Source organism: Phycodurus eques, chromosome 20, assembly GCF_024500275.1.
Source record: "Phycodurus eques isolate BA_2022a chromosome 20, UOR_Pequ_1.1, whole genome shotgun sequence".
NCBI lineage: Eukaryota > Metazoa > Chordata > Actinopteri > Syngnathiformes > Syngnathidae > Phycodurus > Phycodurus eques.
In genome coordinates, this window is record NC_084544.1 from 9950134 (window position 1) to 9967306 (window position 17173).

A 17173-nucleotide genomic window follows, 5' to 3' on the forward strand; every position below is an offset into this window, starting at 1 on the left:
GAATAGCTTTTACATACCTTTAAAACGGGGAACGAGACAGTGTTTTAGTCAAATACTGTATGACTCTTCCCCCCGACATTTGTTAAAATGCGGCGTGCAGAATGTTCCACATTTCCACACCGCAGTTTGGTCATTTTTCCCTTTTACGAGACAACCATCTTTTTCCACGCAGATGTTGAGCCAGTGAGAAGCGTTGCTGTGTGCTCCAGCCAAGGAAACAAGGAAGAAGGAGGCGGAGGAGGAGGAAGGAATGCTGTGCAGGATGCTTTAGTATCATGGCTGTCAAACCCAGTGGCGATTCGGACACAAACATCTAGCTTCATGTGAGACTTACAAGCAGGACGATGAGCACCATGTCCGCTGCAGTCGTCGCGGTGTGGCTCGCCACGGGTATGTCACGATGGAGCCGACAAATATTGCACGTTCGATGCGTGTCCATTGCAGTTAGCTAGCCAGCTAGCTGGTTAGTCGTTAGCCTTGCGTGTAGCCGCAGTGGGGGAGCTCATGTGTGTGGGGGGGGGGGGGATGCCTAACATCTAAAATAACGCTCTTCGGGTGGAGTGCCTTCAACTCTAAACGTCCAATACTGTGTTATAACGTGTCTTCAACATTATACGCGTGGCTGTTTCGCGTCACCTTATTCATCTTAAATTGGCGTTCAAATAAGTGTTCATTATGTACGCCGACGTGCTTCGTTTTCATTGTAGCCCAACACTTTCACGCTAATTAATGTCACGCTACTGCTAGTGTTTATTTTTCTCTACAAAATATCAATAGAATACCCTAAAAAAAAAATATTTTAAAAAATCCGAGCTAAATATCCTCCCAGCAGACTTGTCATTTTAGTATTTATTTTTCTTTACAAAATATCATTATAGTACCTTGACTTTAAAAAACATTCTGAACTAACGCAGCAGGCTTGTCTGTATTCATAAAGCCACATCCCAACCATTACAGAGCTAAGGCACACGTTTTACATGATAAAACTCTCGCCACAGCACCACACAAACATCATATAGAGTAAAGTCAATGAATCTCCGCTCTTCATAGGGAGTGAGCCCTGCCACAACTAACACTCCGACGAAATACTTTTTAGTTGCCTATAGATACCATTCGGTGGCAACAATGGAATGCTTTTGTTATAATGAAGCTCCTCAGCAGCTCAACGAACCTCAACATAGTTACTTGGAGTGGCGTGCACAGGGAAGGCGGACGGGGCGGTGGCCACCTGAGTGGGAGGGGGTCTGGGGGGGGGGGGGCATCCAAGCAATCCAACCCTCCCTTAACCCTGTTGATGAATGGTTTTCAAGGGGAAAAGATTTCATCAGCCGACCATCAACGATTGGTTTTAGAGGGGCATCATCAAAGCCCCGTGCAGCAATACGTTAAAACGCCACTGGTTGCTTGGTTCCAAGATGACACCAGTTGGTGCCTTCAGTGCAAAAACAGAGAATTTGGGAGTTTTTCTGGGACGAAAAGGATAGGTTAACAACAACAAAAAAGTCTGAAAGAGGAACTGCAAATATGCAAGGATTCACTGTATACTACAATAATAATGATGTGTGGTGGTTTTGTGGTAGTGGAAGAGCATGCAGTTGTTCCTTGTTCTGCCTGTCATTACACGTCGCTGTCATAGATAGATGAGCAATGATACATTGTTTGTAGTAAATAAATAATATTTTGACTAATTAAGTGAAATTTGACACCTGATGATCCCTCACGACACAAATGAGAATATCTGGTATACAGTAACCTTATTTTGTAGCATCAACAGCAAGTGTTTAGTTAAACTTCCAAAATGGAGGCAAAGTAAGCCTTTAAGGTCATTCATTGTAACCACTCTCAGAAGGTTGTAGGTGCCATCATCGTACCTGAGTCGTAAACCAGACAATTGTCAAAGTTTGGCAGATATTATTATTTCTCAAAATGTTGGCCATGACATTTACTGCTAGTTCAAATGTGACCCAACTATTAACACAAACCATATGACTTAATGTATTAATAGTAATGGTGTGTGTGATTCAAAAATGGCCACTGAACGACACTCTTGATCCTCTAGTTTACATTGCTTATGCCAGCAACGCCAGACACATGGCTTTGCGTGAGGGAAATGTCCGAAAGGAGAGAACCACGGGCTGGAAGCAGAGAACAGCCTTGTACAGAGATGGTGAGTGGGTGTGTGCAGTGGTGCACTCCATGTGTTGACCCGCTGTCCCCCCTCTCCTCCTCCTCGCTGTCATAACACAGTGTCATGCTCAACTGGTTCCCCCATTAATACTGCCATGAATGTTGTCACTTGTTTGCCATCCTAACTCGTTGGTGTTCTTGCTCTAACAGTGGTTCGCTCAGTTAAAGCTGCCCTTGCAGAAAGTAAGTTTTACTGCTAAAGTCACACAGAAAACCGTTTCTACTATTATGACTCGACACTATTGAGGAATATTCACAACATTGATTTAGCTTACCTTTTCCAAGCAAAGTCAAAGCTCTCGAAAGTTCAACTGTAAATGTTGTCCACTCTTGTCTTCTGCCATCGCTGTCTGCTATCTGAGACGCCAGCGACTTTCACTTCCAGGTTGTGTGCTCACAGCCAATCAGCACAGGCACAATGCCAAAGAGTTCGTCTGAACAGTAGCCATCGTTGTTTTCCTATGCTCCCCAGCTGAACACCAAAGAAGCACATTCATTCCTCCTGACTAGAGCGCCATGCACACATGAATCTGAAGGCTATCCCTCCCTTTTCTGTACGTCAGCGAGCCGGAGGTCCGTCTGCCTACTTTGGGTTACCACTCGGAATTTTTGACCGAGGCTTCACACCTGAGACTTTGACAAGGTCAGGCAAGGCCAGGCAAGCGAAAAACCGACTTAGCCATTTCCAAAATCCCCCCCAAGGCTTGTTAGTTATTTATGGACATCGGTTTTAATAATGGTGACTAGTGGAAGAGCGATTTGCTGCTCATTCCAAACCTTTTCTCTTTCAATGCATTAGCGTTGCTCTTAAAGCAGACGGCGCTGTCTGTATTGGACAGTTATGCATTAACCGGTCCGGGAATGGGTGATGTATTACATACAGTAGGAATTGTGCAGGTCATCATCTCCAAAGAGGTTGGCCAAGAGTCAGGATGCCACAACTAAGCAGCTTTGATGCTATTAGCAGAACCTCGATGGTAAAGCAGTCATTGATCGTCGCCCATACCATCCGAATGGGCGAGACTAAGCCAATGAGATTGTGGGACACAGTACCTTAATTAATTAACGTATGTGTTGTTAACCTGAACAAGTAATAGCCAGCCCTTAAATATGCCTTCTATTTTTTTCCTGAAGGAAAGTAAATCAGCAAGCTGTAATAAACTGCTAAACAGTCCAGCATTAAACATGAAACAATTAATGATTGGAAGGTAAAAATAACAATAGGATATCCGGTGACAAGGAGAAAGCGTACTTGTAGTTTTTAGCTTTTAGACTCGATTTATTTTATGTTGGACAAAACATAGGAGTAAATTGAGTGCGTACAGTAAAATGATTTGGAAAAAAAATCGTTTTCCCAGATTTGTTTTTCTGGTATGACAATATATGGTATTTTAATCAACCATCATTATATTTGTGTAAAAATATTCCTACCATTTGTGCTCACTTGTACATCTTGTATGGATGTGCCACTAAATGGTTGAACTACATTGAATTTGGGCTGCTTGTGGAATAGCCAGCCCTTGACCATGAGTGCACCATGGAGGCCTTTCCTCCTTTTGTGTGGTAAAGAAATGCTGAGGCCCAAAAGGGAGGATAATAGAACAAAATGTGTCTGTGCTTTGTCGAGGTCATAAACCACTGTGCGGGTTTTTAATTCTTGGTCTCGACTGTAATGTCGGGGTGGCATTGTTGCAGCCGTAAGAGGATTTGTCTCGCTCAGTTCTCTCAAGCCGTCCTTGGAGAGATACAGTCACCAGCCGCAACATTAGGTACACCTGCATACTAATATAATAATGGTAACAAAAGCAAGGTAAGTTGTCAGGGAGATATTAACTGAACAATATTACTGTGGTTGTAGTTTTCAGTGATGTGTACTGCATTAGACCGAGAGCTGTTCATGGTATTTTGCTATTGTCTTGTAAACAATTTATATTGAAAGTGTCAACCAAAACTGAGCATTCATATTTTTGAGTAAACAGTTTTGCATTGCATCTCATAAAGAGTGTGCAGGTGTAGAATAGAGCGGCTGAAGTTCATTGATATTTATACATTTAAATTTATGTTTGAAAAGCCCAACCTAAATCCAACAATGCAATATTCTAATATTCATAAAAAGTTGAAATTGATTGTTTAAGATTCATTCATTATTTTTCTATACGTACTACTAATCCTCACTGTGTATCAACTGGTGCCTACCCCAGCTGAAAGTGGGCGAGAGGCGGGGGTACACCCTGGACTGGTCGCCAGCGAATCACACGGCAAATATAGAAAAACAACCATTCACATCCACACCTAAAAAATTTCGAGTCTTCATTTAACCTATAAAGCATGTTTTTGTAATGTGGGAAGAAAGCGGAGTACCTTGAGAAAACCCACGCAAGCACATGGAGAACATGCAAAAGCCCGGATTTGAACCCCCAACCTCAGACCACCCTCATGCCTTTGTTTAAAATTAAAAATGTAAAAATCTAGCATAAGAAATGACACATTTGTGGCCTTGCATGTCCAGTTCAGATTATTTGGCGAACATCAAGAGCAAAAATGCTTTTTCTCACAAATCTGGCATCATTTTTATAAGTAACACCATGTCAAGCGTGGACAAAAAGGCCATAGATCGTCGCCAGCTGTGACTGAGCCCTCGGGGACTTCAGACATATGGCCAGGTCAGCTTCTGTGTCAGATGTTGCCCCATTTAACATGCGCATGTTTAGTCTTTTAACTTCTAACCGCTCCTCAGTTCTCTTGAAATACAGTGAGACACTTGGGCCACATGCCGCCGTGTCCCTCTTTAATAATCCAAGTTGTAACAGTGACTCCTAATCTTTTTCTTTTTTTTTTTTAACAATGGAGATTTCCTCTTTCATGGACATGGATTAAAAACTCAATCCTCTATTACTTTCGTCATTAGATTCTTATTGGGAGTTTTAGCCTGTGCATAAGGAGAGAGGGCATAACAGTCCCATTCACGTGTGATAGTGGCACTTATGTTAACAATGTCAGTTTGATGCTGATGGGGAGTGGATAAAAAAAAAATATATATATATATATATATATATATATATAAAACTGTGCCTGTGGGAAAACACACACACACACTCTCTCTCTCTCTGTCTCTCTCTCTCTCTGTCTCTCTCTCTCTCTCTCTCTCTCTCTCTCTCTCTCTCTTTCTTTCTAGCATGCCGTGCTGTGTCCACAGGCAAATGTTTTCTCTTCCCACTCCTATTTTTTTTTCCTACCTTCCATGTGCACTCAAGCTCCCATGGCGATTAAAGAAAGAGTGCCCACCCACTGAGGGAGAAAGAAAAGGGCAAAAAGAGAGGAAAATAATAACGTAGGAGATAAGTGGGTAACAGACAGGGAATTGGGCTGGCCTCGGCAGGGGTAAAGCGGGGCCAGCTTGAGAAAAAGGAGCAAATAACTTCCAGTCTTAAATTGTGTACATTTTTTATGTTATGTTTGCATTTACAATTGGGTGGGTGAAATACAAGGAGGAGAGTATGAAAACAAATCATGGCCGTCTAACTGCACACACAAAATGATTATGCATTATTATCAGTGTTGTTTTATTATACAGCTACAAATGTAAAAGTTACCACTGTAATAATGTTAAAAGAGTAAAACTCTCTTTTAAACATGTTAACTAATGACAATTGATGAGGTTGTAATAAATGTAGCACATCATAGCTCATAAGTGTAAAAAATTGAACACTAATATTAAACATTTAAATAGTGAAACACTATTCAAGTACTTCACTTTACTGTACGAGTATTACGAAATCTTTTTTTTTTTAAACCGTAACTGTCCAAAGTTACAGTGATGTCATATAATAGCTAGCAGCAGCTAACTCGTGGCTAGTTGCTAACGTTAGCAATTGACTCTGCTTCCAGGACCATGTTATTTAGCATTTATAGAGGCATATAGTTTCCTGAATGTTTTTGTCAGTTTCTGAATTGTACACGTTTTGGGGTGCCACTGTACAAACGGATTGGATTTTAGAGCAACGAGAAAATACAAGGTTAGTAGTTAAGCAACCCAGATGTTAAATGTAGGTGTTAAAATGATTTTGAGGCACTGATTTAATATGTTGTTGCTTTTATGATTGTAACACCTTTAAACTCTGTTTCAGTGATCACCATCTTGTCGAGGTCGCACGCGGACCGTAACGTCTACCCGTCTGCAGGCGTGCTGTTCGTCCACGTCCTAGAAAGAGAATACTTCAAAGGGGAGTTTCCTCTATACCCAAAATCAGGTACAACGTTTTCAAATATAGTGATTTAGTGGGCTGGAATATAATACTGTTCATGCAGGTTGTTGAAAGTCATGCTGTAAGAATGCAAAAGAGGCGTTCATCCTCTTCCAGTGGCAGAAAGTGCTCTGCTGGCAATGCTTCCCATTTGGTCCCGTAGATCTAAATGAGCGTTATTGAGGTGGTGTTGACCTCTGTCAGAACATTGGAGTGCATCTAATGAATGCTACTCTGCCTGCAGGTGACGCCACCAATGATCCCATCACTTTTAACACCAACCTCTTGGGGTACCCAGACCGGCCCGATTGGCTGCGCTACATCCAGAGGACTCCCAATAGTGACGGAGTGCTCTACGGTTCCCCCACCGCCCAGCATGTGGGCAAGGCCACCGTCATAGAGGTCTGTCATCAGTGCTAAAAGGAAAAAAATAAATGCCGGAAGAACAACAAAACACAGAGCGCACACTCACGCAAAAGCTGCTGTTGGTCACAGCTCCCACCCAGACACTCACACAGACATAGAGACATTACACGCCACCCCACCACGCCCCGCCTCTCACAGGCACATGCGTGTACACAGACACTACAATACGTACAGTATTTCTTCTACATTTTATGCTTGCAAATTGTTGATTTTTGTTCAAATATGTTGAGAATCTGGTTAAAAGTGTTTAAATGTATTTAAAATGTGTGGGAGGGGTAAAATCTACTATTATTATACAGACACACTTGACCTCCCCCCTAATAAACACCTCTGCAGTTGAATAAATAGACCCTCCTGATCACCATATGAGGAAAAGTGATTTTGCTGAACTCAGCTGATTCGCTTTAATTAGCAGAAATGGTGTGTTACCGGTTTTAGTCACCAGGCTTAATTCCATTATGTTATTTATGCTTTATTTGTAATCTACTGTAGGAATTCTTTCTCCCGAAAGGCTTAGCGATCGCAGCATGTGCCTCCACGGAGCGTTCCGGCTCGGTTTGCCGGCCTCCGGGGCTCAGCCCGCGCCAGAGAGTTGCTGCCGTATAAGCTCCACTGATCTGATCTGATCTGAAAACCTCACCCCTGTGTGTTGCAGATTACCGCCTATAACCGACGCACTTTCGAGACAGCACGGAACAACTTGGTCATAAACATCATGGCCACCGAGGGTAAGCACTATTGTGATAGCTTAGCGCGCGCACGCTCGCATACACACCCAGCAGATCTCCGATTAAATCCTGAGGGCAAAATCACTTCTGGAATGGTGTAATGGGCCCCTCGAAAGTAATTCAATCATTCTGTCTTAATAAATAATTTATGAAGTTAATACGCCATGAGGGATCCTTATCAATATATTGCACATTTAAATACAACGAGAGATTTGACATTCTTTTTTTGTTTTTTCTGTTTTAATTTTTTTTGGATAGGGTTATTTAAAATGCTTGAAATTACAATTGACGTCAACACAGCTTTGTGAGGTCTACTTTGAGACCCAAAACATTTATTGCATAATTTCACCTCTTAATCTTGGAGTAGGTATACAAAAAAAATCCCTCGCTATACCGCAGACTTTTCTGTTAAACATGGTTTTTTTTGGTGGTGCAATGTTTGCAATGTTCTGCAGTCATTTCTGCCCTCTAGCTGCAACAGTGAAGCTTGTAAAAGCATAACAAAATGATATTTTATATGGTCTCTCTAGTGCGGCATGGTGGCCGAGTGGTTAGCACAAATCAGCCATTGATTGTGTTGCATGTAAGCATGGTAGTGCTGTGGCTGGCACGTCTCCCTCACAGTACTGAAGTTCTTCTCCAGCCTTCCTGTGTGGAGTTTTTCTTGCTTTTTGGTTTAATTGAAGACCTCTAAATTGCCTGTAGATGTGAAGGGGAGGGAATGTTTCTTTGTCTAAATGTGCCCTGTGATTGGCTGGGGAGTCCAGAGTGTACCCGGCCTCTCGCCCAAAGTCCGCTGACATAGCTCACCCATGACACTTGTAAGGGACAAGTGGTGTAGAAAACTGAAAATCTTGAAAATGTACTCCTCTTTGTAAAAATACGACTTTAATCTCACAATGTAATTATATTTTCCTTTTCACTGTAGTTAGCGGTTGTAATTTCAATTGTGTTGCCAGAAATAGCTATATGTACTGTATTTCCATAACATAAAATTATATTGCATGGTTAAGATCAGAACAGCAACTCAATGGGACTTGCATGAGAACGACTAACTGATATTAGTTATAATTGCCAATATAACGCCACGGGTCATCACTATGATACGTAATATATGTTATACTGTATGTAACCCTGTACTGGCTTATTTGTGGGAACCATCTGTTAGTATGTTATGCCTGGACCAACACTTCACGTGTGTGCATCTGTTTTTTCACATCCTGCGTCATTGATCACTCAGTACATGTATTTGTATTATCATCACTCCTCCTACATAGTGATGTCATCAACCATCTGGACCAAAGGGAATCAGACAGAAGCGTGTGGAGAGATCTCCTTGTCAGGACTAATGATGATAAGCCAGCACTGCTTTATGGATTAACATCTGCCCTCATTCCCTTCACTGCTCTCTTCATCCCGCCGTAGAGTTCCCGCTGCCCTACCAGGCTGAGTTTTACATAAAAAATATGAACGTTGAGGAGATGCTGGCCAGCGAGGTGCTGGGAGATTTCCTGGGAGCCGTGAAGAACGTGTGGCAGCCCGACCGCCTCAACGCCATCAACATGACCTCAGCGTTAGACCGCGGCGGACGTGTCCCGCTGCCTATTAATAACCTGAAGGAGGGGTGAGGATGTAGGAAGATATGGGCATCATGTTGCAAGATCAACATGAAAAAAAATATACACGGCAGCCACAACATCTTATGAGATCCAGTACAAGAGCTGTATAAAGAAAAATCTACCTTTGAAGAGGTAATAAAAATTATTTTTGATTGACACCATCAGAAGAGTATTAAGTTAACAATGTTTGTTGTTGCAATTTGTATACTGCATCATGCGGAGACGTGCTTCTAATGTTGCGGTTACCTTATTTAGCTACGTTAGAGGGGCAAAATACATATCTCAACAAAAGTGAGTACACTCCTCACATTGTTGTAAATATATATGTTCATGGCACAACACTGAATTTTACTGTCACCTCAAAATAATTCGACACAGCCATTAATGTCTAAGACACTGGCAACAAAAGTGAGTACACCCCTAAGTGAAAGTGTCAAAATGGGCCCAAGTTGCCATTTTCCCTCCCCAGTGTCATTTGAATAGATAGGGTTAAAAGGTCAGGTGTGAATGCGGAGCACATGTGAAAAATCTGGTGTCATCGCTCTCACACTTTCACTTATGTGAGAGACTATCTGTATATGTATAAAACACCTCTAGAACACATCAAAGATACATTATTTGTAGTAAATAATTTATTTTCCTATCAATTAAGTGAAACTGGATAATTTCCCACAACGCATCTGATGATCTCTCACGCCACACTAATGCATCGAGGCATAGTTGTGGGAATCACTGTCCTAGACAGATGGACTGCGTTAAATTCCCAAGCTTTTCTGCCTGGAGCATCTATTGGCAAGCATGGCGTCAAAGTTTGATGATCATTTCGAGGATTTACCATGAAAAAGGGAGAAAGGGCCCATTCATTGCAGCTTGCGAGGAAGAAACAAGCCAATGTGAGCTTCGCATCAAAGATTCATGCTATTTTTGAGCAGTGAATGTTTTTTGTCCCCCCCCTTGTTGCTGTCCATAGTGTGTATGTCATGGTGGGTGCTGATGTTCCCTTCTCGTCGTGCCTACGTGAGGTGGAGAACCCCCACAACCAACTGCGCTGCAGTCAGGAGATGGAGCCCGTCATCAGCTGTGACAAGAAGTTCCGCGCTCAGTTTCACATCGACTGGTGTAAAATCTCCTTGGTGAGGCCACAGATTATTCCAGTAAGCCCGGGGTTCTCAAACGTTTTAGGTCAAGCGGGTCCTCATAGAGGACATTTCAAATTATAAAGATTCATGACCTGCTGAACAGACAGGAACCAAATTAAATTGAATGAATTCAACATGCAACCATCATCGCTAGCTGACATGCACTGCTTCCACCAAAAACATGGCTGCGAACAGAGAGAGGATACTTTTACTTAAGTAAAAGTTGAAAAAAATACAGACTCTGTAATGTATTTTACAACATACACCTGTTTTGATAACTTGACACAACAACAAAATGTATTTTTAAAATCAAGAGCTAGTTGGAGTTAGCTCAGGTTTTCATGATATATATATGTAAAAAAATACAATAAAAATAACGTGTTCACATTGCTTTGCTTAACCATGTGAATTGACTAACAAAAATGCGACATTGGCTATTAATAACAAAGGATTTTTTTTTTTCTTGGATTACACTGGGAATGTTTTAATGCTAGACGCTGGAAGTTTTTAAGATGGCACAAGATTGCGTTCGCCACAAATCAGCTGAAAACATCAAACATTTCTCTTATATCTCTAATACCAACATCTCAACAGCATTTGATTTTACCTCTAAAGGGGCTTTATGTGGAGCTTTGTATTCTAATTATAATTAGTTTAGAAGCCTAAACCAAGTGAAAATGTTCCAAATAAACAGGCCGAATCTGAATGGAATTTCATTTGGTTTCACAGGGGAGGAATATTCCTTTTGCCAAATCGATCAGAAGTCAATGTTCATCATGTAAACAAGTTCATGTAGTTTTAAGTCTTTTTTTACATTGTGTCGTCATGCGCGGAGGTTGAAAAAATTAACCAGCCTATATTGACAAAGTAAGGAGTAGGAAGTACAGATAACTCTTTTTCAAATGTAGGTAGTAAAAGTAAAAAATTGTCATAAAAATGAATACTCAAGTACAGTACAGATACCTGCAAAATCAACATTTAGTACAGATATCTGTTTTCAAAGGGAGGGAGTAAAAGTTAAAACCTAGAAAACCTACTTATGTACAGTCATAAAGTCATATATTTGTATTTTGTTACTCCCCACCACTCAGTATGTTAGTTTTATTGGCCGTATGTTGATTTGTGGCGGCACGCTGGCCATCTGGTTTGCGCGTCTGTCTCACAGTTCTGAGGATCGGGGTTCAATCCCCGGCCCCGCCTGTGTGGAGTTTGCATGTTCTCCCCGCGCCTGCGTGGGTTTTCTCCAGGCACTCCGGTTTCCTCCCACATCCCAAAAACATGCATGTAGGTTAATTGAAGACTTTAAATTGCCCGTAAGTGTGAAAGTGAGTGCGAATGGTTGTTTGTTTGTATGTGCCCTGCGATTGGCTGGCAACCTGTTCAGGGTGTACCCCGCCTCCTGCCCGATGACAGCTGGGATAGGCTCCAGCGCTCCCGCGACCCTTGTGAGGAGAAGCGGCTCAGATAATGGATGGATGTTGATTTGCGCTTTATTTTATTTTTTTATGATAATTTGTTCAAAATTGTTTGGCGGAAGTTACGGCTCACAGACCCCAGTTTGAGAACCACTGAAGCACACCTTTTTGTTTTACACTTACACACTTGTATTTGTTTTAGGTTGACATCAACAAAGTGGTCCCGGTATATGTCGCACGTCCTGAGCCGGGCCCTGGGGTCCTGCCTGAATTCGGGGAGTACAACCCCCCATCAGAGTCTCTAAAGAGCCGAGACTACTTCACGGACTTCATTGTGACGCTGGCTGTTCCGTCGGCGGTTGCGCTCGCTCTCCTCTTGATGCTGGGCTACACCATGTGCTGCCGAAGGGAAGGGGTGTAAGTGTCCCTGGTCTCTATATAGTGAACCGAATCCTGCTGCAAATAGTGAAACTCTTTGAGTAAAGACACCCCTAAAAAGGTTTATAATTGCCTATGGATGGCACAAGATGGCAGTATACAACTAGTTTTGTCTAAATGAAACTCCTCAACATACTTCAACATAGTTCTTTGACACCAAGATGCCAGGTAATAGCAGCAAAGCAATATATATATATATATATATAATTTTTTTTTTGTCTAACTGCAACTCACTCTTTATGTCAAGGTGGGGACAAAGCACTATTTCTCTGAATAAATCTCTAAAACTAATTTTACCGTAGTTCCTTGACATCGAGCTGCCACAAGATAACTATTTTTCTCTAAATAAAACTTCTCAATTCACTTCAACATAGTTCCTTGACACCAAGTCAAGGAACAACTTTTGTTCCTTGACTTGGAACAAGGCAGCAACTTTTCTTCAACGGCCACTTGTTGCCCCAGCAACGATTGCTCATCTGCTGTACGCCCTTTCACCTTTTAAACCCCGCCCACTCAATCCCACTGTCACCATTGTGTCCATTTGAGTGTAGTTGTGTCTGTGTTACGACTGCTATTAGTATTTAATTCATTCCATATTTGTTTTGTTTCTAGGAAAAAAAGAAACATGCAAACATCACCGTAAGTGTTTTACCTCTCCTGTGTTTTTTTTTTCCCCCCCTCCCTTTTTCTGTCCTCCATGTTCCTTTTTCTTCATCATCCATGTCCAGTGTGTCAGTATCCATTCATCCTTGTGGGCTGCTCCAAAATGTAGGGAATTTACACTACCATATATGTTAACTGACTTACAGGTGTAAAGTTTCCTATCTTCATGTGTTCCATGGTGAATAGTGGGGAAACCGAGCCCTACCTCGAATCGCGTAAATCCAGATTTGGCGGCCCACAAAAGATTTCTAACTGCCTCGAGGTGGCACAAGATGGTGGCAAAGCACTGCCTTTGTCAAAATGAAGCTCCGTAACGCACTTCAGCCTATTTCTTTGACACCAATATGCCGTATGATGGTGGGAAAGCCCTATTTTTGTCTAAATGACACTCCCATCGCTCTTCAACATAGTTCCTCAGCACCACGATGCCACAAGATGGTGGCAAGGCACTGCTTTAGTCTAAACAAAGCTCCCTAACTCACTTCAAACATACAGTACATACATCCATCTACTACATACATACAGCAACATACAGTACATACATCTACTATGCCAAGGAGATGCCATAGTAGCAAAGCGCGACTTTGGTCTAAATGAAGCTCAATGCCTCAACTCAACATAATTCCTTAGCACCAAGAAGGCATAAAATGGCGCCAAGATATGTGATTCCCCGAATATGTGGGGGAACAGATTATAAATATTTGTGAAATATATTTTTTTCTTTTGTAATCTTCAAGTAAATCTCAGATTATCAGTTCAAAAAGTGAAACTCATACAGGGAAATATATAAATATATAAACGATTTTGATGGTTTATACCCTACAGATAATGAAAATCCCCAAATTCTTATCTCAAGGAATTAGAATATTAGAAACCTCAATTCCAATTAAGTTGTCACGTTGTGTAAAACGTAAATAAAAACAATACCCCTGGTGCGTGTGGCTAGTAGCAAATTCAAAATGAATGGAAAAAAAACGTGTATCACTTTTAACATTAAATAGCTTGTATTTGTAGTATATTCAATTGAATATAGGTTGAAAAAGATTTGTATAAATAACAAAAACAATACAATGATTTTATTGACATTTTCCCCCAACATCCTAACAAGGGTTTAATTAGGGTTTGTATATAACCGATTCCAATTACTTTGAATATAGATATAAGGTAATTAGCCTTCTGAAAAGTATTAATCTGTGTTTAATAAATCGGTATATTACAAGTTTCACTTTTGCAATTGGAGCTATAAATAAATGAACATTTCTAGCAATACTGTAACCTGTATTTATATATATATACAGGTATTTAATAGTTTGTTGTTTTTCCCCTCCCCCCAGTAAATGCAAAGCTGCAGAGTGCACATCTGACTAAATACAAATGAATTACAAATCTATTTTGGCCTCTGCAGCATCCAGCTGGTCCACCACAGCTCCATCCAGAAGTCCACCAAAGAGATGCGCAGCATGTCTAAAAACCGGGAAATCTCTTGGCCGCTTTCCACGCTGCCCGTCTTCAACCCGGTCAGCGGCGAGGTGGTTCCGCCTATCCACCCGGACAACTACGAGACCACCAGTATGCCCCTCATGCAGACGCAGACGTGAGTACAAGAAACCTTAAATTAAATAGGTTTTAAACATACAAGCACGGATTTAGAGCTTCAAACTGTCCCGTGATTTGTCCTCATGGGCTTGGAGCAGAGAAATATGTGATAATATGCTTGTAACATGTTTTCGCACGCCATTTAAGGCTGCTGTTTGTGAATTCCTACTCACTGCAATGTCTTCATGACTTCAGGAACCTGCAAAACCAGATTACTATACCACAACAACCATCAGGTTTGTTTGTGTTACGTCTGTCGTCTTGCATGCATTGACAGGAGTGTTTTATAACTCAAGCTACCATTTGCTTCTAAAAACAAAATACATTTTGCTTCGAGAAAAAAAAAAAAAATCTTTGGCGGAGTAATTTTATTTAATCCAAACGTTCTATGGTAATGTTTGTGTGGTGCCCCTCTCTAGTGGTACACGAAAGAATCACATGTGCAGTTGAGTTGTATTTAACTTTTAAGTTCAATGCAGCGGATTTTAATATGCAAGAACTGTTTCATTTGTTTCCGTACATTTTTATGTAACCTTTCGGTGCAATACATCTTAATGTGATCATTAAGTAGTTTTTTTGCCTGTATTAAGCAAAGAGTTAATGTTGAAAAGCCGTGCATAACGTTAGTCTTACATTATTAAATAAACTTTCAAGGAATAAAACCAGCCTAATTTCTGATGAAAACTAGACTTTTTAATGTTTTTTATGATGGTATTGCTTTTCTTAGGCGATACTTCGTAAGTTTGAGAGCCACTGCTCTATGAAATGAGACAAGCGCGCCCCCTTGCCGTTTGCATGGTACACTAACCTCCTTTTCTTTTTCACTGCTAACAAAGGAGATAGTTATGTCATGTCTACATTTCGAAGGTTGGAGGTAGGCAATGTAATTGACTAATTCAGACTATAGTGAGTCGATTGATAATTCATTAGAATGCTCTTGTAACTGGAAAAAATAGTATCAACAGATTAAGCTTAACCATCTATTCTCTGCTTCTTTGCAGGTAAATGGTATTCCTGAGGAGCGAAAGGTGGCTGAAGCACTGAATTTGTGATCTGCTACTCCACCCTCCACCCACCCGCACCTTAAATTTGTGCAAATCTGCATGTCTCATATGCATCTTTTAAAGGGAACTCAGCATCCATACACTTTTTTTTTCAGTGTGCGCTGCAAAAGTCACGTTTGAATATTTTGGAGTATTTGTCACATGTATTTTTACTGTCTTTGCACAAGAGCCCTCTTGAAGGAAATGGGAGTTGTCACACATCAATAAATTCATTCAGAAAAAAAAAAAAACATTTTTGTGCATTACGTTTGCCCGAATAGGAATAAACGTTCCAGACAACGGAAGCCAAAACTGCACATTTTATGACGTTGTCGTCAGTTATGTACAGAACAATAAAGGCATTTATAAATATGGATACATTTTAACACATCACAAAAAAATGTGTAACATATTTCAACGAGTATAAATAGTTGTTGCTTTTACACTACCAAAATCGAACCATTAAGGCCAGAGCGCCAAAGTACCGCTGTTAAGCAGTAATGAAAACATTGCTTGAATCTCAAATGTGGAGTCCACAATGAGGGTGATGACAGGCTCAACAATTATTGATGATCGACACGTGAGTCGTGTCTCGTTACAAATACAAAATGCAACTTCCAAAATCATTTGCAGTAAAGCACGCGCATCACACGTTCTGTATCGTGACAAAATATGATTTTTCGTAATCAAAATCTGCTTTGGTGCAGAAAATTAGCTGCACGTGAACTCATCGTCAGCAATGAGGGTCATTAATTAAAAGTGCTGAATCCTGCGAAGGAGTGGGCAGGCGACAAATAATAAACAAGCAAAAAATATTATTCTTTTCAGCCGAGTCAGTGCATGTTGGTGGCGACTTATATGAAGTCAGTGGGAAAAGCTGCATGTCGAAAGGGAGTCGATCTTGAGCAGGATGTTGGCTGTGCTGGCCAACCAGTGCATGTTCTACCACAGCTCGATGAGGCAGATTTAAACATACAAAAACAAAAATCAAAACAACGTGTCGTCAATCGGATGGAATATGTTCTTCACTTCACAGGCGCGCAAAAAGTACAGGAGTATAAAATATAAGCTTAATTTTAAATAATTAAATACTGTACATATCACAGAATTTCAGAGCTACAGCAGGTGACCACAGTACAGTACCTTTTAGCACAGGGTTACTCACTAAAAACATTAGCAAAAGGGGTCGTCCGAGTTTTGATCAGCAGAGCTAGTTGGTCCATATTTTGTATATTGTACTATTTCAAATCAAATACTGTGATGTGGTCGATTTGGGCAGAGAGTAGAAATCAGACCAGCGGGGAGCGCGTAGTTCTGAAATGATAGGACCTGTTTTTTTGGGGGGAGGGGGGGGGGGTCCTCTACGTTCCCCCTTGCAGTGTAAAGGTGTAAAACTGTTTTCCTTTGAAGAGGATTTTTTTTGTTGTTTTTTTTGCCATTGTTCTTCAGTGTACAACTATCACAGCAGTCAAAAGGTGTTCAGTGAATGACACGTTGCCGTACCACGCTTAAAAATGTCGGGCGAGACTCAGACCCCGGGCGAGGTCTGACGGTGTCCGGCCCAGAGCAGGGTTAGCAGGGCCAGGACCGCCACGGCCCCTAGCCTCTTGAGGAGCGCCGCAGTGTCCTTGGGGATGACCACCTGGGCCAGGTCGTTGGTGATGAGTGAGATCTC

The 17173-nt window shown here is 41.2% G+C and overlaps 3 protein-coding genes across 9 annotated transcripts in view; 1 reads left to right on the forward strand and 2 right to left on the reverse strand.

Moving 5' to 3' along the window:
- The window catches only part of ppp1r9a (protein phosphatase 1, regulatory subunit 9A), a 48753-nt gene extending 46209 nt beyond the window's left edge, over positions 1-2544 (reverse strand). Inside the window, exon 1 of one of the 3 annotated variants that reach the window (XM_061665051.1) lies at positions 2463-2544. The gene's annotated coding sequence lies outside the window, so the exon portion shown is untranslated. Of the gene's footprint in view, positions 1-17; positions 492-2462 lie in introns of those variants that run through there. The other 2 variants (XM_061665052.1, XM_061665050.1) reach the window with 2 other exon arrangements.
- Positions 1-16529, forward strand: sgce (sarcoglycan, epsilon). 5 transcript variants are annotated; one of them, XM_061665055.1, is made up of 12 exons: positions 1-390; positions 6315-6437; positions 6676-6833; positions 7513-7585; positions 9011-9209; positions 10175-10337; positions 11961-12175; positions 12809-12835; positions 14265-14453; positions 14651-14691; positions 15292-15329; positions 15457-16529. In XM_061665055.1, exons 1-12 carry the CDS (start codon positions 345-347, stop codon positions 15505-15507), a joined length of 1323 nt encoding a protein of 440 aa, XP_061521039.1. In that variant the 5' UTR covers positions 1-344; the 3' UTR covers positions 15508-16529. The 5 variants fall into 5 exon arrangements, with proteins under 5 accessions (XP_061521039.1, XP_061521041.1, XP_061521040.1 ...); XM_061665057.1 differs by lacking the exon at positions 15292-15329; XM_061665056.1 differs by lacking the exon at positions 12809-12835.
- casd1 (CAS1 domain containing 1) overlaps positions 15801-17173 on the reverse strand; it is a 13731-nt gene continuing 12358 nt past the window's right edge. Inside the window, 1 exon segment of the mRNA XM_061665054.1 lies at positions 15801-17173. Coding sequence (XP_061521038.1) covers positions 17027-17173 — 147 coding nt within the window. The 3' untranslated portion in view covers positions 15801-17026.

Coding starts and splice junctions, on each gene's coding strand:
- sgce (XM_061665055.1), top strand. CDS start 345: ATGAGCACCATGTCCGCTGCAGTCGTCGCGGTGTGGCTCGCCACGG. Junction 6,834..7,512: donor GCAAGGCCACCGTCATAGAG/GTCTGTCATCAG, acceptor TGTGTGTTGCAG/ATTACCGCCTATAACCGACG. Junction 7,586..9,010: donor AAACATCATGGCCACCGAGG/GTAAGCACTATT, acceptor ATCCCGCCGTAG/AGTTCCCGCTGCCCTACCAG.